Source organism: Vidua chalybeata, chromosome 9 (assembly GCF_026979565.1).
Source record: "Vidua chalybeata isolate OUT-0048 chromosome 9, bVidCha1 merged haplotype, whole genome shotgun sequence".
Taxonomy (NCBI): domain Eukaryota; kingdom Metazoa; phylum Chordata; class Aves; order Passeriformes; family Viduidae; genus Vidua; species Vidua chalybeata.
This window is the reverse complement of record NC_071538.1, coordinates 12,938,395-12,964,395: the sequence shown is the minus strand read 5'-3', so window position 1 is coordinate 12,964,395 and position 26,001 is coordinate 12,938,395. Positions and strand designations below refer to the sequence as shown.

At 49.9% G+C, this 26,001-nt stretch overlaps 1 protein-coding gene and 1 long non-coding RNA gene across 3 annotated transcripts in view; both read left to right on the top strand.

Moving 5' to 3' along the window:
* Positions 1 to 17,094, top strand: part of CMPK1 (cytidine/uridine monophosphate kinase 1) — an 87,930-nt gene extending 70,836 nt beyond the window's left edge. Inside the window, exons 7-8 of the mRNA XM_053949997.1 lie at positions 16,068 to 16,211; positions 17,041 to 17,094. Of these exons, the coding sequence (XP_053805972.1) occupies positions 16,068 to 16,191 (124 nt within the window). The 3' untranslated portion in view covers positions 16,192 to 16,211; positions 17,041 to 17,094. The remainder of the gene's footprint in view (positions 1 to 16,067; positions 16,212 to 17,040) is intronic.
* A 3,154-nt stretch (positions 17,095 to 20,248) lies between these two features.
* Positions 20,249 to 25,440, top strand: LOC128792581 (uncharacterized). 2 transcript variants are annotated; one of them, XR_008432456.1, is made up of 4 exons: positions 20,249 to 20,716; positions 22,452 to 22,524; positions 23,153 to 25,178; positions 25,262 to 25,440. It is a non-coding gene; the product is annotated as an uncharacterized LOC128792581 (long non-coding RNA). The 2 variants fall into 2 exon arrangements; XR_008432457.1 differs by lacking the exon at positions 20,249 to 20,716 and adding an exon at positions 21,590 to 21,831.
* Positions 25,441 to 26,001: the final 561 nt, after the last annotated feature.

The window sequence follows — 26,001 nt, the reverse complement described above, 5'->3', positions numbered from 1 at the left end:
CTTTATTAATTTCTTAAGTGAGGTGTACATTGGCACCACAAGCCCGTGGCAGCAACAGGTGACGCTGAGATCCAGGACGGGACAAAACCGGCTCACGGCAGGGTTTTATCCGCGCTTTCCCGATCCTTCCTCATCATTCAGATGCTAATGATATCCTCGGGTGAACGGTACCGGGATGCGCCCGCCCGTGGCCCGGGAAGGGGCTCGGCCCCACTGGGCAGTCGGTACCGAGCAGCCTGGAGCCCGGCGGCCTTTCCCCGCCGCGGGCAGGCTGGATTCCTGCTTCCCAAGCGCCCTGGCTGCCCGCATCCCTTCCCCAGGGATCCAGGTGAATTAGGTTCATGGGTATGGCGTGAACCACACTCATCCCTCCCTGCCACTGCAGGATGAAACCTGCAAGGGATACAATCTCCCCGATGAGAGGTCGGGAGGGAGACCCAAGCGCTGTAATGAGTTTGTCCGTCAGTTTCTCCATGGGAGACTCCGTGTCGGTGCCTTGGGATCTGTCTAATGACCGGTTTAGTGGAGTTTTTCCCACTCTCGATCCTTTCTGGTTACCGAGGCTCGGACTCCATGACGCAGGGTGGCAGAGAAGCGCTTTTCGGGGGCGTCTTTATCCGTTTCATTCATATTTCGTTTTCCCTGCTTTAGCTGGGCTTTTAAGTGAAATTAGATTCCTCTTTCGTCAGTACCGCGGGTTTGAAACGGCATGAAACAACACCGGCGATTCCTTTCACTCTCACAAAAATCCCCAGATACTTCACTTCTCCCCGCCGACGGAGGCGAGTGGAGAGCCCTCGGAAAGCCCGTGGATGAAACCCCGCTCGCCCCCCGCCCTCGCAAATCACTCTTCAGCAGTGAGAGCCTTCTGCGGGGCACACGATCGCCTTTCATTCCAGCTGCACTCCCTGCAAAGTCCGTGGGAATTTTCCCCCCATTCGGGCGAGATTAGCTGGGGGCCCCCATAATGTCCACCCATCAGCCCTCGCCAGAGGGAGAAGGGGGGACAGAGGACAAGACTCGGGTGTGGGGAAACTCCACAGCCGGGTGGGAGCGGAGCCGTGCTGGGGGCCGGACCCGGCGGGTCGGGGATGGAGGTGCCGCCGCTTACTCTTTAAACTGAAACAGACCAAATAGAGAAGGAAAAAATTCCTCCCTCTGGGTATAGGGCTGAAAAATTTCAGGGTTCAGCCAGACAGGCCCCCCTCACTTCGGACCGCGGCTCCCCTTCCGCGGCAGGTCCCGGTGGGGCGCGTAAGGGCGAGGGGAGCGAAATGGGAATCAACTGGTGGGGCAGTGCCGACCCCCTCCCTTCGGCCTGCAGCGCCCCTGCGATCTCCACTTTCCAGGAGAGAAACGTGGCCACAAAATAAAGGCAACAAAAGGAGCGCACAGGGCTCGGCTGAGAGAGCCGGGGCTGGGCAGGATGCAGAGCCGAGCACCCACCGCCGGCCCTGGGACATGTGGGGACATTCCCTTCCCATGGCGAGCAGAGTCTCCCAGAGGCGCTCCCCCAACGCACCTTCCCACCCCTAACGGCCTGAGATTTCACCCGTGTTATTCCTAAAATGCTCTTTTCTCTTGCAAAACCAGAGGCTGCTGCCACCTAACGCGGCACTGAAATCCACGTCTCCTCTGTGATTTACAACCCAAATCCCAATCCCATGACCTTTCTCTTCCCCCCCCGCCCCGGGTCCCCCACCCTCGGTCATGTGGGACACGAGTAAATTTATCCACCCTAGTGGAAAGGCCTCCCTTCTGCAGTTGCTCCTTAGAAGCCCGACACGTTTCACAAGGAGAACAATTTCGGTTTCCCACCTTTCTCTCTCTTGTCTCCTTCTTTTAAATTAGTTTTAATTTCGTTTTCTTCCCTGTCCCATGAGGCTGCCATCTCTCCTCAGGCATGCTCCTACTCTGTGCATGTCTTTCAATACGTCCCTGCCAAAAAGGTTACTTCAGAGGGACGTTTTTGACCGCTCTTCAGCTCAGGAGATCGTCAAAAAGAACATTTCTGGCCTCCCTGAAGTGGGAGCGAGCTGAGCTCAGGGTGTTTCCCCAATAACCTCTGCTCTCCCGGGGCTCCCCTCCAGCCGCACGGCGGAGGGTCCCACACCCAAGGAGCCGGACACGTGTCTGGGGACAGGGACCCCCTCTTGGCCCTGCGGTAGGGGACACCCACCCGCGGCCTCGTCTCCGTCTCTCCCGCGGCTCCGGCCGGTCCTTTCTCACCACCTCGGCTGCTTCTCCCCCCACCAGCTCCTGCGGGGAGACCGCACCCTCGGGTCCCCCCGGGAACGGCGACTGCCACCACCGCCCACCCCGGGCGGCCCAAAGCCCGGCCCGAGCGCGTTTTCCAGCAGCAGCCAGAGGTGGGAAACTCTGTCCAAGCTGCGGGGTGGTCCCTGCATCCCACCCTCACCATCTCTGCTGAGATGTGGGTGGCAGCAGCAGTAGGACGCCCCGGGCAGCCGCAGAGGTTGTGTGCGGGGGAGGGAGGCAGCTCCGGAGGGTCGGGCAGCCCTCAGGAGGCCGGGGCCAAGCGGTGCCCTCAGACCCTGCAGCCCCGGCCCCTTCCCACCGGCCACGGGCGCTCCGAGGGGGGAGCTGGGAGCATCCCCCAGCGTGGCCCTGTCTCTGGGCGAATATTCGGCGTGCTGCGAGTGTCGGTGCCGCAGCTCCGCCGTCGGGGCCGGCCGGAGGAAGCCGCTCCGCCGCCGCAAACCGCGTGAGAACCGGCTGCGGGCGGCGCCGCTTCGGGTTGCGCAGAATTCTTCCCCCTCCACCTCCTCCTTTTTTTTTTTTGTTTATTTTTTTTTTATTTTTAAATTTTTTTTTCGGCGTTGCCAACAGTGAACACGTTTCCCTTTCTTCCCGGAGTGGGGATTTACCCCAACCGCAGGCAGGTGTTGGGCACATTTTGGTGGAACGAAACCACGGCTCTGAGTGGACCTGTCAAGTCTTTCCACTCTGTTCTGTTCGGCAGACTCTCGCCCACGGGCTCACATGGGAAAAAAAGGCGAGGAATTGATAGAATTTATTCGTTTCCCGGCCTCACTGAGAGATCGGGAAAAATATTCTGGAAAGCGTCACTGAAATTCTGCGAGGCTCAATTTCAGGCGCTGCTATCAGCTGTCGACGAGGAAAAACGGGCAGTACACTGTCTTATACGGAAATTAAACATATTGGAGCCTCCCGCCAGATCCAGATGATATTATAGTCGATATTCCCAGATTTTTTCCTTCTGCTTTTGCACTATATTCCTTGGTCGCACTTATTTATGTGCCTGGGACAGAGAGCAGAGAAATAAGCATCGAGAGGGAAGGGCATCTTGGGATAATCGGAAACAGGGGTCCTTTTTAAAAACAGCTTTTCTGGTCCCAAAATTCGTGGGGAAAAAATGAAAAATACGTGAAAACACCATAGCAGAACCGATAAGAAATAATAAAGGCAAATTAATCGGAAACGAACGTTTCCCGGAAAATCAAGTGGTGCAAAGCGGATTTCCAGCGCGGGTCCGGGCCGAGGGAGAGGCTCCCACCGCCCAACCCGCAGGTGCCTCGGCGGGGCTTTAGAACCCCTAGGTTTGTACCCTTTTCCCCGCTCCCGCCCGGTGCTCGGGGCAGGGATGGATCCGGGCTCGGTCCCGCTTCCCAGCCCCGGGCTCCGCTCGCCGTTCCCGCCTGGAAATTCAGCACTTTGGTCATTTTCGCCTCCCGCGGCCGCGAGGGCTCCGCCGCATTTCGGGGCTTCCCTCGGCCGCGTTCTCTGGGAAGGTTTTCTAGAAATCAACCTCCCGGCCCACACGGTTTGTTTTCCGCTGGGTAACCGTGTTATTCCCCGGGCTGCCCCGACGGGAAGGTGCGGAATTTTGCCGGGTTGCTGCCGGTTTTTAAAGGAGGGAGAAGAAGGGGGGGGGGGGGGGGGGGTGGCGGCTGCCGCCTCTATTTTAATGTCATTATAGTTGCCGTGGCAACCCATTGGATCACTCCTCCTGGAATGAACCTTGTGACAATGGTTGGTTTGCGAGAAATCGGTAAATGTGCAACCGGGGGACACAGCTACATTACCGCGAACAACAGCGAGGGTTTAACATGTGACCCTTCCAATTATGCCGATGATACCTCGGTGCAGCTGCCTCCGCGGTGCTGCGAAGATGTGGCTCTTTGGGGGGGTTGGGGAGGGTTCCCGGGACTGCTTCAGGGCACAGCCCGGTGGGGATGGGGCCGCAGCCCGCACCGCCTCGGCACTGAGAGACCAACAGCGTCTCTGCACCGGGATCGTGAATGTGGTCCCAGCCACTAAAAGAAAAAAAAGGAAAAAAAAAAAAAAAGGAAAAGAAAAGGAAGAAGAAAAAGCTTCTTCGGGGCAACGTGGGGAGAGTTCAATATGGGAGGGGCTGTGGCTGTGGAATAAGGACCTGGTTTGGGGGCTGGGCAGAGACCCCCCGGCCCCGGCGCACACGGAACATCTGTGGCACGGCTGCAGGAAGGAACGAACGAAACCCACCCCCTCCCCGGAAAAAAAAAAAAAAAAATTGTTACAAGCCTTAAAATATGGTTCAGAGAATTACAAGTAATCAGAGCTGCGGGGGTCAGCAGTGCAAACTTTTTAAGACTAATGTTTATTTAGAAAAGTGAGTGGTGTCTGCGTTGCTTTTCTAGTGCCCCAGCACAAAAGTCCTAATGGCTTTTGCAGACTTTCCATCACAAACTCCTGCACAGGACGCAGGGACCACCGCCGAAAGCAATCCCAAGCTGCCCCTTTCGAAGGTATCACCGGCAGAGGGTTTATAACACCCTCGCCCGTCTTTCCACGAGTCAGTGACGATATTTTCTGCGCCCCCTCCTCAGTTTTGCCCCTCTTTCGCGTTACTTTGGTGTAACCCGAACCCTCCCTTATACCGTGCAGGAGAGAAATCGGGGGATGGGAATGGCTATCCCCACCTCCCTCCCCAGTCCCGTTCAGCCCTGGACGGTCCTGAAAGCAACGCGGGGCTTCAGCCGAGCTGGAAACCTCGTTAGGAAGAACCCGGGGGCAGAGGCAGGAACCGGCGCGGGGCGGGCTGGCCGGTGTCCTGAGAGAAGGCAGAGCTGGCAAATCCATTCTCCCGTCTCATCCCTTCCAGCCGCTCTCCCGGGAGCCCAGCCACAACACCGGCCCTTGTGTAGCTTTGGGTGTCTCTGCTGAGCCCATCCCAAAACTCATCCAGTGGATAAAACATGATCGCCCGCTGGGATTTGAGTGCCTCAGCAGACCCGAGGCTCCATCTCGGGATGCTCCTTTTGTTCTCAGGACTGGAAGAATAAAACCAGCAACTTCGCACACCTCTGGGGACAATTCCCCCTCGCCTTTAAACAGGAGATGGATACAGGGGAAACATAGACCTGGAATCTCACTGAAAGCCAGTGGCCTCAGCCCTAGATACCTTGCAGCAGGGCAGGGAAAATCCCCTGTGTCCGGTTCCTTCCCTCCTGCCCTTGAGAGGTGTCAGGATCTGGGAAGGATGAGCAAGGCAACAGGATGTTGTCCCCTCTCCTGTCATTAGCGTTCAGAGCAACCAGAGCTGCTTTGCAGTGGGATGTGCAGGAGAGAAACAGAGTGGCAAGAGGAATGGCATGGAAGGGAGAGAGAAGGGGGCTGGATCTTTCTCCCTTTCCAGCCAAGTGACTGTCTTGTCCTGATCCTGAAAAGGTAAGCTCGGTTTAACCCCTTCTTTGGTCTGCATAGGGAAAAACACATAGCTTAAACCTGGGAAGGCTGAACCAAGAAATGGCAGCTGAAAGTGCCTCTGGAAACACACACCTGAGGCCTGATCCTGGCTGCCCCTGTCTGAATCAAGCACAGGTGCTCAGCTCTGTCAGAACCAGGTCCAGGGTTGATGCTGTGGCTGGTGCTGCAAAGCTGAGTTTGGTGGAGGGGGGACAGTGCTATTTCTAAACTGCTGAAATGTGCCTGATGCTTGAAGGAAGATCATCTCCTCTCCCCCAAGGGCTTTCATTTGAAGGGCTTGACTCTACTTTCAAACAAGTTGGTAAGACATTCTGGCCTTCTGACTCCCATTATCTCCCCTAGGGCCCTGCACCCTCCTCGCCAAGGTGCTGGAGCACCCAGATCAAATTGCTGTAATTGCTCATGGAGCCAGGCAGGACCTGGCACTTCTCTTCTGGGTTTGGAGACCTGGTGCAAAGCCAGGCAGGGGGAAGGGGCTGGGTGACAGCAGTGCCTTGCTATGCTGTATCCCTCTATCCCCCTTACAAAGCAAAAATGCTGGGAACACTGTTCATCCCTAAATTTGGAACATTTGGGCTGGAATTTTTTGGACACATTTGAAGAGGGGAGGCAGGGAAGAAGGATGCAGAGAGGGGCATGAGAAGGAGAAAGAGCCACAGCCTTGCTGGCATGAAGTTGATTTGTCTGCATCCTGTCCTTTTGTGGCTGTCATTGTCACTGTACCCAGGAGATGCTGCAACCACATGCACATGAGGCTCAGCCATGCAAGAAGGATCCCACAGGTATCACAACACTGCAGCCGCTTGCCTTGCCCCTCTCTTTGAACCAAAGCTGTACTTTTCCCTGCTAGGGAAGGGTGGGAATTTCAACCAGCTTCTCCTGCAGCTGTGTTCTGCTCCCCAGGAGCTGGGGGAAAGAGGTGCATGTGCCATCAGGGGTGATGGTGAGAGATGGAGCAGGTGCCAGTGGGTGCCCCATAGAGTCATGTGCACATAGAGTGCAGCAAAGCCCCTCCATCCCCCAGAGGCTGGGGCCAGTCTGATGCTCCAGCGAGGTTTCTCATCTCCCTCCTCGATGTCAGCAGAGCACAAAGGCAGGGGAGAGGTCAACCCCTCTGTTAATACACGTGTTTTAAATAACTGGTATTTTTATTTCTTCCCTTCGGTGCGGTGGGCTTGGCACACATCTTTGTTTGCACAATTGTCCTGCCCATAGGTTCTGTTGCCCAAGTAAGGAGAAAGCGATCTCATATGTGATCTGGAGGTGTGCAGTGCTGGTTCTGACATGTAAATATTAATCAAGAAACAACAACAGAGAGACAAAAAAAATCCCTCCTATCCTTGAACCCCTTCAGATCCCTTTATTGTCCAGGCATTTGTTGCACTTGGACTGGCTTTTCACTTTCTCCTCTCAGAGAGGCTGGCTCCAGCAATGGTCCCCAGATTCCTCAGCTACATCCTACTGAGGGAAAACATTTATTGAAGTATTCAGCTTATTAGGGAAATACATATTTCTGCTTCTTTTCCAAACTCCACTGACATCTTTTCGAAGCCAGCCCTGTGTGTCAGCATGGGGGAAGGCGAGGCATCCCCTCTCTCTCCTCTTGCAGCTGTATGAACTTTGACTACCCCAAAACACCATGGAGAGGGAATTCCTACCACCACCGTGTGCTGCTTTGGTGGACAAAAGCGGTGAGTATGTGTGTAGATTATTTTCCCCCATAAAGCCATGCTTCAGCTCACTCACACCTCTGAGGAAACACAGGGTACTTGGACACACCATCCAGCTCCCCAGATATCCATGTTTCAGATGAACTTTGCCAGGGCAGCACTGATGAGGTGAGAGGGCACAGGGAGGTGTCCAGTGAGAGAATTGGACAGCCTTTTTCACAAGAAGAAGACAAAATACTCTTCCCTGGGTTATCCTGTAAAATTCACTCTCTCATGGCTCTCACTCTGCTGCCAGACTCTCAGGTGGTAGCTACCAAATGCTCAAGTCTGGATGAGGCCTTTAATTTCAGATGTCCTTCAGGCTTCAGCTGCCAGAGGTTGGCAGAGAGTAGCAGGGAGAGAATCTGTGCTCACTGTTTCTTTTATTTTCTTTCTAAGCATCCATCCCTAGACACTGCTGGAGGGGAGATTCTGGAGCTTTGGATGAAATCCCACAAATTTTCATGGAAGCAGAACAGCAGGAAAGCAAACAGGAAAGAAGAGGAGTAATATACTAATCTCAGGGGCACTTGTTGCATTTCTCTCTTTTCTCTGCTGTGCTGTTTCCTTTTCCTCCAGCCACATACTACAGGATCACACCAGATGAATTAAGGGATTAAACCATAAGGGAGAATTAGGATCCTGCTGATTTAGAAGCAGAAAACCAGATGGGTTTATTGAACTTTAGATGATGCAAGAAAATCTTGGGTAGTGCTTTGGATGTAGGTCATAGGATAATTGAAGTTATTGGGAACCTCTGAATAACTCTGGTCCAACAAAGCAAAGTCAGCTTAGGTCAGATTACCCAGGGCTTTGTCCAGCAAAGTTTGAATGTCCCCAAGGATGGAGATTCCCCCACACCTCTGGTCCTCTGTGTTGAACCATCTTCAGGGTAAATTTTTCCCCAATAGCTAATCCAAGGTTTCCCTTCTGCAAGGTGTATTTGTTGCCTGTCCTTCCATGTCTGTGTGTACACCAGGGAGATGTCCAGGCTCATCAAGACACATTCGGGGCCTGCTGTACCTCCCTTGTAAACCAGATTGTTGGGCATAAATTTCCTGTCTTAGACAGAGGTTTGTGGGCCTTCTGAGCACCTTGGATTCTGCCAGTGTGAGCAGGCCTAGATGGGAGGTCTCACCTCTCCACAGTGCTTCAGTGCTGCCTTTGAATGGCTCTCACCTGTGTAACAGGGTGAGGATTTGCTGTTACTGTGACTGGAGACATCCTGAGCAACATCCAAACATCACTTCCATAACCCACTTTCAGGATCATCCAGGAGGTGGTGGGTCTGGAGAAAAAGGACACGTGGTGGCCTTTGGCCTGCTGCATCCACCTGGGGAAACAAAGGCATGGATAATAAAGGTCACCTGTTCACCTTCATGGCTGACAACTGAGCCAAGGAATTCCTTCTCCCCAGTGCCCTGAGCACTCCTCCAGACTGCCTGGGGTCAGACAGCATGAGGCCATGCTCAGACACAGCTTTTGGTGACAGGCTCACAGGCAGGTGGACCTCTTCCAGTACATTTTGGCAGCTGGGAATCATCTCAGTGAAAGACGGAGCTGTGATGTGTTTGGCTGTGCCTTGTAGGAGAGAAGAAAAAATAAAAAAAAAAAAAAGAAAAAGAAAAAAGAAAAGAGAAAAGACAAAAAGGAAAAATAGTTGTCTACAACATCCCAGCCTGTCCCCGATCCTAGGAATGGATGTGAGGGCTTGTTGAGGGAAAAGGTAGCCTGACCCTGTGCAGTGAGAAAGGGAGAGGCAGAAGTCATGAAACAGGGCTCTGTTTGGACTCAAATTCGATTTGCATGGTTAAAACTTGCTGATCCCATACAAGGTTCTCCTGGCTGGGAGCTGAACTTGGTTCCACAGCCAAGCTTTCTTCTTTTCCAGCGTGTTCAGCATAAATCAGACTTTCACAGACATCTTTGAGTGGAAGGAGCAAGAAATCACGTTTTGTCTCCTGTCCAGGAACTCTGGGAGAAAGGAGCTGTCAGAAGCCAGGAACCAGCCCAGATCTGCTGATTCACGTGCTCTGTGAATCCTCCTGCCTGGCGCTGCCCTCACCCATCTGCAGTAACAACTCCTCCAGCTCCCATGCGCTGCCTTTCCCAGACGAGATCCCAGCCAGGCTCCTGACACCCAAGTGGAGCTGTGCCCTGAGCAAGAGATACCAAGCCAAAACATCTTTTGGGCTGGGTTACACTCTGCCCTGAATCTCATCCAAGCCATTAAGAGGGTTTTAAAACAGATCCAGACCTGGTGTGATGCCGTGTTGTGACCATTTGCACTCCCCTGGGGTCATATCTTTAGGGTCTTTTTTCCCCTAAAGGATCAGCCCAGAGAAGTCATCCTTCCATGTGCTTTTCTAACTCTCTTGTCACTCGTCTCACTAGGAATTATTTTCTGAATATTTAGGTAGAATTTCCCTTGCTGTACCTTTTGCTTCCAGAGGATGGTGGGTCCATTGTCTCCTTCTCTGGCTGAACATCTTTCTCCACATCTTCCTGCTTGGCAAAGTACTGCTAATTTTCCTTGTACACCTTCATAGGCATTTGAGGGAGAGGGGCAAGTTTCCACAGACTTGGAAAGTTTGGGTCATGGGTCATGTCCATCTGAGCATTTCCTGGCAGGAAGGGAGGCTTTGGTGGAGGTGGCTGCAGAAATCCTACCAACACCTTCAGTGGACCAAAAGCTCCACTGCTGATCCTGCTGAAACAGAGGGTTAAAGCCTCTCTTCTAGAGCAATTCCCTGCTAGTGAGATCCATACAGTCCATTAAAATTAGGGATCTTATTATGGGCTATATAAAAAAGGCAAAGAGGAAATGAGAACCTTATGAAGGGTTTCTTATGTGTGCAGATGGCAAGGGCATCTGAGGCTAAGAAAGCCATTCCAACAGGCTTTTTCCAAACAGAAATGCTTACTTTACAGGGTTTCCTCTCTTTTAAAAAGAGATAAATAGATACAGGAATATCCATTCTGCACAATTCCCACTTGCTAACCAGCCACACTGTCCTTGGGATGGAGAAACAGACCCTAACCCATATCATTCTCTGTCCTGTTTTCAGCTGGGCTAGAGTTAATTTTGTTCCTAGTAGCCGGTGCAGTGCTGTGTTTTGGATTTAGTATGAGAATAATGTTGATAACGCACTGCTGTTTTAGCTGTTGCTAAGTAGTGCTTACCCTAAGTCAAGGACTTTTCAGTTTCCCATGCTCTGCCAGCGTGGAGGTGCACGAGAAGCTGTCAGGGAGCACGGCCAGGACAGATGACCCGAAGTGACCAAAGGGATAATCCATACCATAGATCATCATACTTGGTATATAAACAGGGGGAGTTGGCCAGGAGCCACTTATTACTGCTTGGGGATGGGCTGGTGAGCAATTGTGTCATGCATCACTTGTTTTTCTTGGGTTTTAGTCCTCTCTTTGTTATCTCCCTTACTGTTATTAATTATTTAATATTATACTCTAGCTAATTTCCGTTCTCAAACTGTTCTCAGCCCATGGGCTTTACTTTTTTCTAATTCTCATCCCTACCCCACTGGGGTGAGGGGGACTGAGCAGCAATCTCCATGGTACTCAGCTGTCTGCTGGGGTTAAGCCAAGACATGCTCTCAGGAGCACAGTCTCCTTTTCCCCCAGCACCAAATTCAGCTTTCAGATGCACTTGCTCTCTCCTGAAGCAGAAGGAGCATACTGTGTTTGCTGCCTCCTGCAGCCTGACTGAGGACTGGTAACACATCCACCAGCACACAAGAGTTATTTGAGTCTATTGAATAGCATCAGGAGCACGGAGAGCTGGCCAAAACTGGGAATTCAGCCTTCCAGCAGTGGCCACTGCTCTGCCTCTGCTTCAAAGCAGCAGAAACCAGGGACCTCAAGCATGAATGGACTTTGTGTCTGTAGCAGAACCAGAGACCCTCAGAGTCTGGGCATCTATTTGCTTGGTCTAACCACCTCCTGGGACATTTTTAACCTGTCTCATCCTGTCCCCACATGCATGGCTGTCCTGTCACACAGCAGTGCCAGAATGGGACAAGGTCCCAGAGCTGCTCTCTGAACCTATAGGATTCTGTGGGAACCCTTGGCTACTGCCTTAGGTCCTTTAGGGGCCCCAAAACCAAGCAGAGACAGGAAGCATCCTTGGTGTATGATCCTTATTTATACAGAAGTATAATCTCTCTCTAAAGGTGTTGTAGGAGAGTGATTCACATCCCCCTGTGCAGGCTGAGAGCTGAAGCACAATGAGGCTAAGTGACACGAGCAGGGCTGGGCACATAACCTGTGGCAGAGAGAGAACAGCAGCCCAGCAGTGTTGTGAACCCTTGTCACTGCTGCTTGTCACCACTGCTCAGTGTCAGAGCTCTGGCCACCTTGCCTCCCTGCCCACCCAGCCAGGCAGCCCACTCCTTTCTCCTTCAGACTCTTAAAATAAGACTTGCAAAGCCTCGAGCGTGGTTTCGATTTCATTAATAAATCCCTGCTTGCACTTGAAGCTGCTGTGCCTTTTAAAACATCATCCGTGGCTCTGGTTACACTCCTGATGAAAGCAGGCATGGCCCTATTAGTTTTCATGGCAAACAGCACTGCCACGTCTTGAGATCCTTTATGCACTCGCTGTAACCCAAGTTTCACAGGAAAGGGAGGGGGCAAAAAAGGCATCTTGAAAGGCAGTGTCCTTCTCCTTCACTGCAGACCGAGGGCACTGCACACTTGAATCCCTCTCAGAATCAGCTTTCATTAATCAGTACCATTTGAAAATAGTTTAAATTATTTTTAAATTGCTACCAACAATTACCTCCTGACTCTGCAACTCCCACCTGATGCCTGTGTCCCTCCAGCCTTGGGAAGGGGCTGTACCAAGGGGCGGGAATGGCATGGGGTGTGCAGAAGGGAAACAGGAGCTGCTTGAGCAGTGAGGAGCAACAGCTGCTCTGTAGTGCAGTCTCCTCTTCGTGGCTCAGAGAGGAGGTGTTTTGCTGGGGAGCAGAGTTAAGTGTCCACAGCCAACCAGCGTGAAAAACCCACCCCATGGCAACAGGTTTGCTCTGGGTCATTAATCCCAGATCTGCAGATGGGTAAATCAAGGCACAAAGGGTTTAATGTTTGCTAGTGGTAGAGGATGGGGAGGACAAGGGGAACTGTTCCAAAACTGCTGAAATGAGTTTCCAAATGCCTTCAGCTTTGCTCTGTCCCTTAGGCAATGCTTGGAGAGCTCTGTGGAAGTGAGTTTGCAGCAGAAGCAGAGAGACTGCGCTCAAACAGGCCAGCAGGAAACCAGCACAGGGATGCAGGAGTGTGGCAGAGATTAAAGGAAATGGGAAAGGGGAAAGGAAAACAGACAGAAGGGAAAAGATATTAAGAAAAAAGAGAATAATGAAATGACAAAAAAGGTGAGAATAAGGAGAAGAGAGGGAGGAAAGTCAGGAAGCCCCTTTGCATCTCCTGAAGCAGACAGGTGCCAAGGGCCATGATCCCTCTCTCCTGCCCTGCATCACACATCTCCACCTGTGTCCCAGCATGTTCCCTGCCCCACAGAAGTGCTGGCTGCCCTGCCCCACCCGAGAGCTAAGCCTGGCAGCTGTCAGAGGGGCTGGATGGCCAAGCCCTGGCCTGGCTCTCTCGCTGCTCACACAGAACAGCCGGGAGAGGGTGGCAGGTGAGAGAGGCACAGTCATTGCTACAACAGATGGTAGAGGCATGACATTACATGGCAGGGCTATTATTTATTGAGTGCTCGTGTTTGTCATGGCTGAAGATGACATCTTATTAAAGAGTCATGACACTGGGCGATTTTTTTAAGCCTAGGGGCCAAGAAGGCTAATGAACAGGGATAGCTCCAGGAATAGATGGAGGGAAGTGTTGTTTTCAGGTCACAGGCAAAGCTGACTAATGTTTCACTGACCTGATTTCTGGGTGATTTCCAGGCACATCTTGCTCCTGTTGATTAGGGATGGATGCTTCTTGCCGTGGCCTGACAGTGCTGGCTCAGGGGGAAGCTGCTCTCTCTCAAGAGATCCTGTGGCAAGGGACCAAAGCCTGGGATGTGTCATGAGAAAGCCCCCACCCACAGACAGCCAAACACCAGTGCTCCTGCAAACAAGGGCATGTGGCGGGTAATGGCTTTTGGACAGGTTTCCCCAAGTCTCACCTTGCAGGAGGTTTGGAGGAGAGCTCTCAGAGACCACAGGCAATAGCTGGGGGAGTGTGGGAATCGAGACCCCACCTGTCACTGTGGCACTTTCACTCCTGTGTGATGCTTGTCAGGACAGCTAGACCAACAGCAGGGCTGCCTAGCTCATTTTGACCCTCTCAGCCTGCCCTGGCACCAGCTCTGCAAGGCTTGCCTTCCTTAGCCTGAAACGAGAGCAGTCTCCCTGCAGCTCCCATGCACTGGCTCCTTATCGCTGACCCGCTCTGTCAGTGCAGATGCTTGACTAATGTTCCCTTGTAAAATGTTGTGTTAAGCACATTCCAGGCGCTGACATTAAATACTTGGGCCAGGGCAGCGCTCACCCTCCGGCGGGCGCAGCGCTGAGCCAGCCCCAGCCACTCGCCGCTGCTGCCGCAGCCAAATTTGCTTTTTTCTGCCCCTTCCCCACCTCCCCCTGCCCTCCCTCCGGCACAGCCAGCGTGGGCAGTGGGGGAAGGAGGCAGCGGGCAGGACCGCGGCTGTCTGGCAGATGAAATAATAATTACCCCAGCAGCCTCCGGCCTCCCTCGCATTCCTCTGTGCTAACAGCTCGGCTTATTTTGTTTTCATCCGCAAATATTGACTCGTCGGGTTCTTTTCACCTCGTGCCTATTAAAAAGGCATTGCTCAGAGTATTGTTATTGAATTTGTTCTGCAGCTGCGAGAAGCATCCAGCAGCTTGAAGGAATTCACCCACACCATTAGCGCAGGCCCTGAGGGCTGTGTGCCCTCAGTACCCTCCAAAACTGCTTTGCCTGCTGCTCTCCAAGAGGCAGGACCTGTGTCTGCCTCAGCAAGGATTCTTTCCGGCCTTTCCTCCAAGGGGGAGATCAGGATGGTGCTGGGGATGAGGCAGAGCTATGATCTGCTCCTGGGGGATGCTGCTTTGCTGCTTGGTGCCTCAGTTTCCCTGCTCAGCCTTGTGATTCCTGACCATTTTTGTGATGGGCTGGGTGTGTTAATCATAGACATGCGATTTAACAGCCTGAACTTTTGTTGCTGCGACTTGTCCTTCAATATTCACTTCAGCTTGAAGATGTGGGAGTTGTTTCCAGATGCCTTAACCTGGCTGGAGCAATAAGCAGAAAAATAAATCCCTTCATTTCTCACTGAGCTGAATTATCTGGGTAATTAGTGAGCGTGACAGCAATGCTCACACAGCTCCAGCGTGAGAGTTTGGGATCGTGGCTGGGGGGGATGTTGATGCCTCTCCCCCCTGCAGGGGGTGCGTGGGGTGAGAACAGGGATGCACAATCTCTCCCCACTTTCCCCACGGCGTTCAGCCAAGGGCAGGGGCAGCGGGAGAGCAGCCTGCTCGTGAGGAAAGCCCCTGTTTCGGCAGCTGTGCTCAGCTTTGGCATCTCTCCCAGAATAAAATTGACTGGCACCACATTCCCAGGGACTGCCCTCTGTCCCCAGCCCTCCCTCCAGGGGAAATCCCAGGGATGCCAGCACTCTGTAGGCGGATCTCACCTGATTCCCAGATGAGAATAGGAATTGAGACAGGTGAGAAAGGTGGAAGCATCAGAGGGCACCCTGAGGTGGGTGTCCTTATTGAAACCTCTCCCAGTCCCCTGTGAGTGTCCCAATGGACCCTTCTCCATCAGGGGTCTGACAGATGCTTGTTCCTGAGGGTGGGTTGGGCTGTGGTGACCCTTGGGATCCTCTATGTCCACATCTATGGCAGGATCCTTTGCTCAGCTTCTCCACCCTTCCACCCTCCCTCCAGATGCCTTTTTAACCTCTTCCAGCATGAAAAGAGCCAGCAGGTGAAATCTCATCTCACCAACCCTGCCTACACCTCAGCCATAGCCACAGCCAGGTGTGGGACATCAAGAAAAGCTCTGACCCTGGGGTAGAGGGATGCTCTTTTTGGGGGAGGGATGGATGGTGTGGCACATGATCCCAAACTCCCTGCACTGAGCAGGTTGTCTCCTGCCTCGTGACCAGCCTGCAAAGAGGAACGCAGCCTCCTCCTTCTCCCAGCGCCTGTTGGTGGAAAGCAAATGTCAGCGTTGTCATGCCCAAGTGTTTATTTTGGAAACAGCCAGGGGCCTGGCCAGCAGGCACGGGGGACATGATCCTCCTTCACGGCAAGGAGGAACAGCCACCCAGCAGCAGCTCCCACCGAGGATGTGGCTTGGCCAGAGGGCTCCTTTCTCCTGCCTTTGGCCTGCACCGCATCAGGTCTGTCGTAGAAACTGACCGGGCTCAGGGAGGGCATCACGCTGGGCCCTGGTGGCAGCCAAAGCCTGGGGAACACAGACCTGCCTGTGGGTACCACTGAACCTCGGGGTGACCCGTAAGGGTGCTGGCTCTGGCTAACGCCCAGGGTCATTCCAGGCATAGCAGTTCCATGTCCCTGCCTGGGGTGCGAAGAAAATCATCTCTGAGAAGTGTCCTGTTCTCCTGACCTTTGCTCTCCAAATATTTAGGATCCCACAGCGCACAGTCACAGGCCTTGTTCGGCTTCAGTGTGATGCCATTTGCCTCCTGTCTCAGCTGTCCCCAGTAATTCATCTCTGGCTTGCTGATCTGAGGATGTGGAAGATCCTCTAGCACCACCAGGCTTCCCTGAGGTGAGTGCAGGCACCAGAGCACCCTCCCAAGCCCTGTCTGTCCCTTGCTCCCTGCACACCCACATTACCCTCTTGCCACAGGCTGATGGTCACCAGGAATTGAGGGGACCATCCATGGAGGGCAGTCCCCTGTCCCTGGCAGGGTTCACTCTTCTCTCCCTGGTTTGCATCTGTCACTATTCCAGCAGTGACAAGGGAGAGCTCAAGCATGGCCAGAGTGAGCAAACTCTGGCAAACTGTTGGATTTTGCATTAGGGAAGATGCTGGGAAAGTGCTTTTGGGTTCTGCGTAACAAGCAGGAGGAGAAAACTGGGATTTACACGAGCCAACAGTAAACCAGAGAGGCAAGCCCAGACTCCCACATAGCCTGGGATTTTTTGGGCAAGGGCAAGGACTGGTGGCTTTGGGCAGACTCAGACCTGAGCCCTTGGAGGGTCTGAACTTGCTGTCAGAAGGTGGCATAAATTAAGAAGGACGCTCTTCTCTCCTGGGGTGGTTGTGGATTGACTACCCCTGTTTCAAGAGTTCCTAGAGGTATCTCTGCCCAGTGGTTTCTTGGAAGAAAAAAAACTGTTTGGAGAGGTCTGGGCTGAGGATGGGGACCTTCAGAAGACACTCTAGAAGGAAGAACTTTGTTTGGACAGTTACACCACCTCAGTGAGGAGGGAGAGTGCTCATCTGGCAAGTCCTTGAGGAATTGGCACTGTCTGCCACTGAGCATTAGGGAGGGTGCAAGGGGAGAAGGGCTCAGGAGGAGGATGCTGAAAGTAGGAGTGACATTTTGAAAGGGGCCATAGTAGCTATTGAATTTTCTTTTCCCTGACCATAGGTACAGCTTATTGTACATCCTAAAATCCCAGGCCTGGACATTTTGGTTGAACATCCACTTCTTCCACAGAGGACTTTCCTATTGATAGCTGATGCAGTAAAAGAATAAGGATTACTTAACCACAGAAGAGTCAGTGCTTTATTTGAGACAGAGCCATAAAGGATGTGTCCATCAGAGACCATTGAGCCAGAAGCCCCAGACAGACCCTGCTGTTCAGAAGTCCCTTTCCTACTGCTTCCCATGGGCTGAGGATGGCATAACACCCAAACCTCAGCCTGCATGGTTTTATGATGAAATAAAAGTTTGTGATGCTTCATAGACAAAAGGGGATTTTTCAAAACTTTTTTTAAAAATGACAATTTATGAAACGAATTTATCACTGATTATATTTCATACTTTTTAAATTAGAGGTGAATTTTCGGTGTGCTGCTTGAAATCTTGACAATAATTCTTTTATTGGCTAGACACTACATTTCCCTACCAAAAGCTGTATTTGGGATGGTTTCCAAAAATAACAATAATTTCAAAACAAAATACCAATGAAATAACATAAAAAAGGTGCCAGTTTCAAATCACGTGGAAAGAAAAAGTGAATTTTTTTTTTTTTTCAGATGGATTTGTTTTCTTGAGAGATGATGTTATTTTCTTGAGAGAAAAAGAAACCCCAAGTGATCGCAGCAACACAGCTTAGATTTTCAGCAGGTGCAAGTTCAGGTCATCCCCACAGGGACTGGCACTGTGTTGCATGGAGGGAAGGTTTAGCCCCCTGTGTTTATGTGATGTCCTTACCCCTCTCTGTTTGCTGCTGAAACCACTGGTAGCACTCCCACCTGCACCAACAGGGCTGCAACTGACTGCTGTAGAGCAAAAGCCCCAATGGAGATAGAGAGAAAATTATAAGTAAATGAAAAATGGAAGTTGAAAGGTGAGGTTTGAGGAGAGGAAGTGACTCATGGGTTGGGAATGAGGGATAGGGTCTTGGGGAGGCTCGGCAGCTCGAGCTTCAGTGACCCCCGACTGCGAGGAGTCGTGGGGAGGATGGAGGAGAGGCCAAGCATGGAGCAATGAAATGAACAGTCGAGCCCAGGGAGAGCTGTGAAACCCTGGAAGACAAGTCCATGGCAATCATGAAGAAAGGGGAGGAATACCCAGCCTTTCCAGACTGTCTGAGATGTTTATCCTTCTCTCTGCTTTGAGTGGGGGCTGCGTGAGACACGACGAGGCAGAGACACGAGGGAAGCCAGGAAAGCTGATGCATCTACAGCAATGGCTTAAAGCTGTGTTCAAACTCCTGACTCTGCATCTGCTGTGCTGCGTAGGGAAAGGGGCAGCATTTCCTATGCCACTGTAGCATAAAGGAATGGGGCTAAGTTAGAAGTATGTTTGAAATAGTTTGGGTATCCCCAGATGAGCCCTCTGACCTCCTCCTGCAAAAGCTATCGGAACCCAGCTGAGCCATCACGTGTGTGCAGTCAGGGCTGGCCGAGTTGGCAAAGAATGTGTGGGTGCAGTGGTGGCACACAGGTACCACATCAAGCCATGGAAATGTGGGGGGGAGTTAGGGCTCCTTTCCCCTCCACCCTCCAGGAAATCTGTGTCTGTGTGTAGTGGGATTTTTGGTGTATTTGCATCTGCTTGTAAAATAACCTATTAGCATGCCTGCTGTGCCTTAGCGGATGATGCCTGAAATATTGCAAACACCTCGTGCCCACAAAATGGGGCCGGCTCAGGAATCAGAGAGCTTCTTGCAAAGGTGCTGCAGTGGCAGCTGGAGACCAAGCTGTGTGCTCACCCACTGGGGTTCTTTGCCTGCCCTAACCCCATCTCCCAGCTGCCTGCACCCTCCTGTCCCACTCCACGTGGCTCCCGTGGCATCCTCATAGCTCTGAGATCACACAGAGGGCAAGTGCCAACAGGCATCCTTGGTCTCTGTCTTTGGAAACACTGAGCTGTTCTTGGCTTTGTTAGAGCCTGATTTGCATAGAAGGGAAATAATTGGCTCTAACTGACTTAGTCTGGGCATGGTTTTCAGAGTTATGCAGCAAAGAGACTTTTCCCACCATTTAGGGGAATGAGCTATAAATGTGTATATATAGATATAGATAGATAATAGATATCTGCTTTTGCAGGTATATAAAACTCTTCATTACATCCCATCATAGTGAAAACAGACTTTAAGCTATGACAGCAGTTTGTATCATTTATTCTATGAACATCCAGATACATCTTTGCCATTCATGCATGGTTTGAGTGAAGTATTTCTAGGTGCAAAGCAGGCTGGAGATGCTGCTTTCTCAAGAGAATGCAGCAGTTGCCTGGAAACCCTACTGGTTTCTGAGTTGCCATGTGCTAGGACATGGAAAAAAAAATAATTCAGGGTCTGCTCCCTCAGGGGTATATTAGACAACCTCAAGGAAAAGGAGCTGAAGGGGATCTCTTGGTCCTTCAACCTTTGTATCTGATCATTGCTTCTGGGGGCAGAGAAGGAAGAACCCTGTTATTTGGAACATGAAATTATTACTCCAGCTATTGCAGCAGGGAGGTGCTCTATTTCTCAGGTTTTAGCACATATGCAGAAAAGCACAGTTTTTAATGATTTCCTTGGATGGAAAGTCCCAGAAATACCACACAGAACCTACCAAAGCCCTGGCTGGGCTTCCACTGTCATGGAGTGGTTCCCATGCTCACATCCAAAAGGCTTGTGGCCAACCCAGTTTAAGCTCAGCATGTGATGGAGCTCAGCATGGAGACAGCCAGTCAAGGTATGCTCAGCACTTCCCAAATCTTCTGATAAATCTGCAACACTCATGAACTAAAACTGAGCTTCTGCAAAGTGTCTAAGGGAATTTCTCTCTTGCTTTCCTAGGCCAGCACTTGGATGAGGCTTGGCAGAAGTTTCATTGTGGATTCTACTGGGCATAGTACTGGAGACTTTAATTGTTATAGGAGTTGGCTTGGAGTCCTCTATTTCTTGAATGCTGCTGAGACAAATATTCTGGCTAAGAAATCAACCCAGGCACCCACTAACTTGGAGGCAGCACGTAGGGCCAAGTACTTGTGGAGCACTGTGGAATCCTGTCGCATTCAGGCTGGCTGTGTACTTCCAGCGTGCCATCACTTTGGATGCTTAAAGATCATTTAAAGAACCCAAACCCTGCAAAACAGCACTGCTCTGGAGCCAGGAAAGCAGTGCCCCTGATGCCATCTATCACAGCTTGGTGGCCACCCTGTGTGTGTGTGTGTGTGTGTGTGTGTTTGTTAGCTCTATGTTGTCACAACAGGCCTTTAACACACGACATCCTTATGTCCAGATTGGAGAGACATGGATTTGAAAAGTGGACTGTTTGGTGGGTAAGGAACAGGATGGATTGCTGCAGCCAGAGAACTGCAGTCAATGGCTCTATGTCCAGGTGGAGGCTGGTGACAAGCTCTGTCCCTCAGAGCTGTGTCTTGGGTCTGGCATATTAATATTAATAGGGCATATTAATATTTCCATCAACAGCATCAATCTCCATCTCCCACGGAGTGTGGGATCAAGGACACCCTCAGCAAATTTGCAGGTGACACCAAGCTGAGTGGTGCAGGTGACACTCCTGAAGGATGGGATGACAGCCAGAGGGAACTGGAGAAGCAGGCCCATGGGAAACTCACCACCTTCAAGAAGTCCAAGTGCCAGGTGCTGGTCACTGGGCAATCTGGGAAATCCCAGACATGGATATGGACTGGGATTGACATGTTACTGAGAGTAGCACTGTGGAGAAGGACTTGGGGGTCCTAGTGGATGAAAGGCTGCACACAGCACAGAAGAACAACCAAATCCTGGGCTGTGTCCAAAGCAGTGTGGCCAGAGAGTCAAGGATGGGGATTCTCCTGCTCTGCTCTGCCCTTGCGAGGCCCCACCTGGAGCACTGCATCCAGCTCTGGGCCCCACAACACAAGAAGGTCTTGGACCTGCTGAAGTGGGTCCAAAGGGGCCACAAATGTGATCAGAGGGATGGACCAGCTCTCCTATGGAGACAGGCAAGAGAGGTGGGGTTGTTGAGCCTTAAAAATAGAAGGCTTCAGCAAGAACTCATTGCAGCCTTCCAGTACTTGAAGGGAGCTTATAAAACAGCATGTGAGTGACTTTTTACACAGGTAGGTAGTGCCAGGACAAGGGGGAATGGTTTTAAAGTAGAAAAGAAGAGATTTAGATTAGGCACTGGGAAGAAATTCCTTGCTGTGAGGGTGGCGAGGCCCTGCCACAGGCTGCCCAATGAAGGTGTGGATTCCCCATTCCTGACAGTGTTCAAGGACAGGTTGGACTGGGCTCGGAGCAACCTGGTCCAGTGGAAGGTGTCCCTGCCCATGGCAAGGGGTTGGAACTAGGTGATCCTTGAGGTCCCCTCCAACCCAAACCATTCTGTGATTCTGCGATTCTAGGATTCTATGACCCCACCCCTTAACAACACGTCCTGCCCAGTGACAACAAGCCCAGCCCAAGATCCCTCTCCAATATAAACCCCTCTTCCCACAGCAGGCTCAGCTGTGCAGCAGAAGGTGCTGGACAGGGGTGTGCCCTGCTTGGAGGGGGAGAATAGGGCATTTAGTTTGCCAGCAAACCTCGTGCAAGTGGTTTTGGTTTTTTTTTTTTTTCCCTGCTTGTCTTCCAGTTAGGCAGGCAATCTCACTCTGCTGCTTGGAAAGTAATCTCTGGGATATTCACCAGGGATAGATTTGTTGATTGTAAAATTAAAGGAGGCTTGAGGATTAGGGATTCTGAGCTAGCTCTTTCTGAGGCTATGACTGCAGGTTGGTGTCTTAGCTGGAAAGAATAAATTTTTGTGCTAGCAAGTAACAATAAACAAGCTTAATATAAGTTTGTTATGCCTCTGTTAGAAAGACTTTAAATGTAGCCCTAATTGGAGAGAGCACCAGGTTAAAACTCAGGGAAGTTTATTGAAGGTTTAAATTTTTTTTTTCTAAAAACTTGATTTTTTTCCTAGAGAAAAAAGTGTTTTGCTTACTTTCTGAATCTATTTTTGAGGCGATGAAAAAGCATGAGCTGAACTTTGTCTTTAAGTGGCATTTCCTCTTTTTCTATACTAAAATGATAGGGGAAAGGTAAAGGAGCTGAAGAGGAAAAAATGATTTAAAAAGATTAGCCCTTCTCTCCTAGTCTTTTTGATAAAAGCATTTTAAAAACATTTTTAGAGAACTATCATTGTTTCTTCTTGAAGCACATGGGTTGGAAAGAGTTGCATTGTGGTGGAATGAGCCGTTCACTTTTGAAAAGAAACTTTGGCAAAATATCTGTAGTTTAACTGAAGGATTTTAAATTGCAGTCATCTTGAATGCTCAGAATTCCTTCCATTATCTTCTGAGAACTCTGAAATCTGTATACATACATATATATATATTTTTTTTTTAAGGCACAGCAGTTGAGAGATACTGCTGAAGAGACATTCCTTTATTTTCTGATGATCCTCCAAACCTGCCTGTGCTGTAAGTCAATGATTGAATAATTGTAGTCTGGATAAAGCTTTTAGTGCTGAGCATGAAAAAATAAGCAATGGGAATGGGGCTAATTTATCTCTCCCCTCTGAGAAGGAAGACTCCTGTGGCCCAGTTGCCATAGTGTCAGCCAGAACTGATTTGCAAATGAAGGGTCTGAAACTCTAGATGAGCATATGGCTGCTCCAAGAGTTCATCCCATAATTTTCTGTGTGCTTTTGTCTGCTTTACTGCTCCGGGGTATGGCCAGGTGCCAGCAACATGACAGCAAGGGGTAAACACAGCCAGCAAATCCATTTTGGGCTTAGCTATGAGTACCCCAGGTGAAAAGTGTTAGCTTAGTCTGACTCAAGTGTCACTCTCCATCTCCCAGAGGTGACTCTACCTGGGATGTCCTTTGAGGAAGGGAAGGCTCTGCCCTGGATTCTTCTACCCATTTGCAGTGGAATGTTGCCCTCAGCTCTTGAGCCTCTATTACCAGGGCAGTCCATGCTCCATGTACCCCCCAGGATCTGCTTTAGGAAGATGTTCTTGATGGACAGAGTTATATGGTTGGGGTATGGAGGGAGAGGAATATTTTGGCCATTTGTAATAAGTCTCTGTTTTGCCTTCTGCCCAGGTTCCCTGATGTGCCAGCAGCTGGGATTGCTAGTCCATCAGGACAGCAGTGCCTGGCTATAAACTTCAGCTGGACTGTAAGGTAAGGACAAGCTTTGCTCCTCAGGAAGAAGCTCCACCAGCTATGCAGCCACCTTATCCTCGTGACCTTGTGTGTCACCATCTGCCACGGGCTCACAGGTGAGAACTGTTTCCTTTTCTTGGAGAGATGAGTTTAAAGGTGAAGCTGATTGTTGTCATATGTTTATTGCTATTGGTTTGTTGTACCCATGTGGAGCTTATTGCAGTGTTATCCTATTCATATCTATTCAAAATTCCCCTTTGGTGTTTCAAAAATTCCTTCTGGCTAAGTTCTTTATGGTGCTGCTTAGGGCAACTTTGTCCCTTTCTGATGAGTAGTGATCCTCTTCTAGGTTTGAGGACTGAGATGTGACATGGATGGCAGTTACTTCTATTTATATTGCCAAAGGGAAGGTTAAAAAGTTGATTTGATGTATGTTTTGCAAACAGAATATGATGGGAATGTGGAATATTTTTGCCGAAAAGAAACGTTGTTTTGTTTTGTTACATTGCACAGACCTGTTAAGAGCAGTCTTTGGAAGCCTTCTGAAGATAAGGGGCTGGATGTATTTGTGTTGTCAGCTGTCACATGTGGTAGTGCAGGCTGGTGGGATGGGAGAAGGTCACCTGCAGAATCTGGGGTTTCACGATGAACAAACCAACTGAGCCACGCATGCGAGTCTGTGATTTGCTTGCAAAGATCCAGAGTAGCAGAAGGAGCATTTCATAGGATATGAGCCTGCTTTTTAAGTCTCATTTTTTCAGTTTTTCATATCCAAACATGCTGTTTTAGGACAAGTGGATGATTTGCTTGAGGTGTTCCTTGTGGGATGGTGAGTGAGCAGTGAAGGGAATCAGGTGCAGCTGGGAGTGTAACCAAATACCAGTCCAAAAAACCATGTTAAACTTATTTCTTTTCCTCTTGGGAAAGGATGTCTGCAGCATATGGGATTTCTGGGAATTCTTCTTCCTGGGTTAAACCAAAGTAGAGCAGAAGCTGTGCTCATCTAATGTGCTTGTGCATGTAGCTCCACCCAGAGCCTTCACAGGGTGTTCCCTGCATGTGAAACCAAGTCCTGGGACTGAGCAGTATCTAATGCCACAACAACAAAATCGGTTTCAAACTAAAGCTGCTGAAAGTTGGGGAATAAATGTGCTCCTCCTGTTAGCTTCATGTTCTGCTGAGATATCCTGGAATATCCTCACTCTGTTTATCAGAGTCACTGTACAAGGCACTGGGCATTTTTTTTTTTTTTTTGATAAGGAGTGAAGATGCATCAGTGGGACTGAAGCAGGCCTGAAAGAAATTTGGGAATGATATGGTTTCTGTTTGGCTTGTTATGTTTTTTTTTTTTTTTTTTTTTTTTTTCCTTTTGGCTTGTTTGTTTTTGTTTTCCCCTGGGTGACTTGCCTCCTTGAATAACTGAGGGTCAAGATAAGTCTGTTCAACTTTATATTGATGGTTTTGGGTATCATTTAACCCTGTATAATATATAAAATAGGTATTTATATGTTAGTAGGTTTCATATTAGTACAGAGACAGTAATCCTAACAAATCCCTTTTCTTTCAGTTAGTAAGCAACATACAGTCTAAAATCCTCACTGATGTGGGGAAAAAAAATCCTGCAGATATTTCTTGACCCTGCTTTATGTCCTGGTTTTTTATCAGCTGTTGGCACAATCAAAGAGCTTCATTACAACAGCTGAAACCAGAGTCTCCGAAATGTGAAGTGGTATGTTTGACCTGGTGTTAATTGTACTTGTCAGTGATCTTTAAGTGGCAGAGTGAGGGCAGATGTTTTATAGATAGCTTTCCTGAACCAAGATTCAGTAGCAGAACAGGATGTGGCTTTCATAAAGGGAATCCTTGTATCTGGCAACATCAGCTTCAGATCCTGGAAACCAGCACCTACAAAAATGGACAATACTGGGGTTTGCTTGGATGCTGGAAGGCAGCAGCAGATCAGGTACTGTGGGGGCTGGGGGAGGAGCACCAACCTGAGGCACTTGGCTTGGAAGCAGGAAAGCTGAGATGATGCCTTGTTCTTAGGCAGGATGTCTTCTGCTGGGAATGGGGTCAGCTGCTGCACAAGCTCTTGACCTGCTCTCTCTGACATGTGAGCTCCAGATTGTATCCTGGAAATGTGCAGCTTAAACAGCAAGGCTGATTCTGATCTTTTTCCTGAAATGTAAGAAAATTCTGCTGTAACAAAGGAAAATAAAGGTTTTATGAGCAATGAATCCAATGTAATCATGGTTGCAACCTTTACTTTCATGAGTTTTTTTCCAAAATGCATTCATATTTCCCTGGTCTCCTAATGATTCTCTGGGCAGCAGCATGCATGAGATGCATCTGGTTCCGAGATTTTTGTGGGGTTTAGCTGATCATATTTCTGTGTTTGTGGGACAGTTGAACAGTTTTTGCTTCCTTTGTCTTTATGGACATAAATTAGACTTTCTTTTTCTGCTTTGTTTCTGCCCCCTCTCTACCCAATTCACAACAGCTTTATTTTTTAAGTTCAGTAAAGTCTGATCAAGGGGTATAAAAAGTAGAATAACTTTGACCTTTTTACAGGGATGGAGAAATCAACAATCAGTGCACCAGTATCTTTGGAGTTAGGTCTCGAGGTTAAGAGAAGAAAGTTTAATATTCTCATATCAGAAAGATGAAATTAATATTACTTTGTCAGTATGTGGACTGCTATTGCCAGGAGGAAACAGAATTATTAATCTCCTTTTGGGGTGTGTGAATAAAACCAACACCTCATTACTAGATATATATTCAAAGTA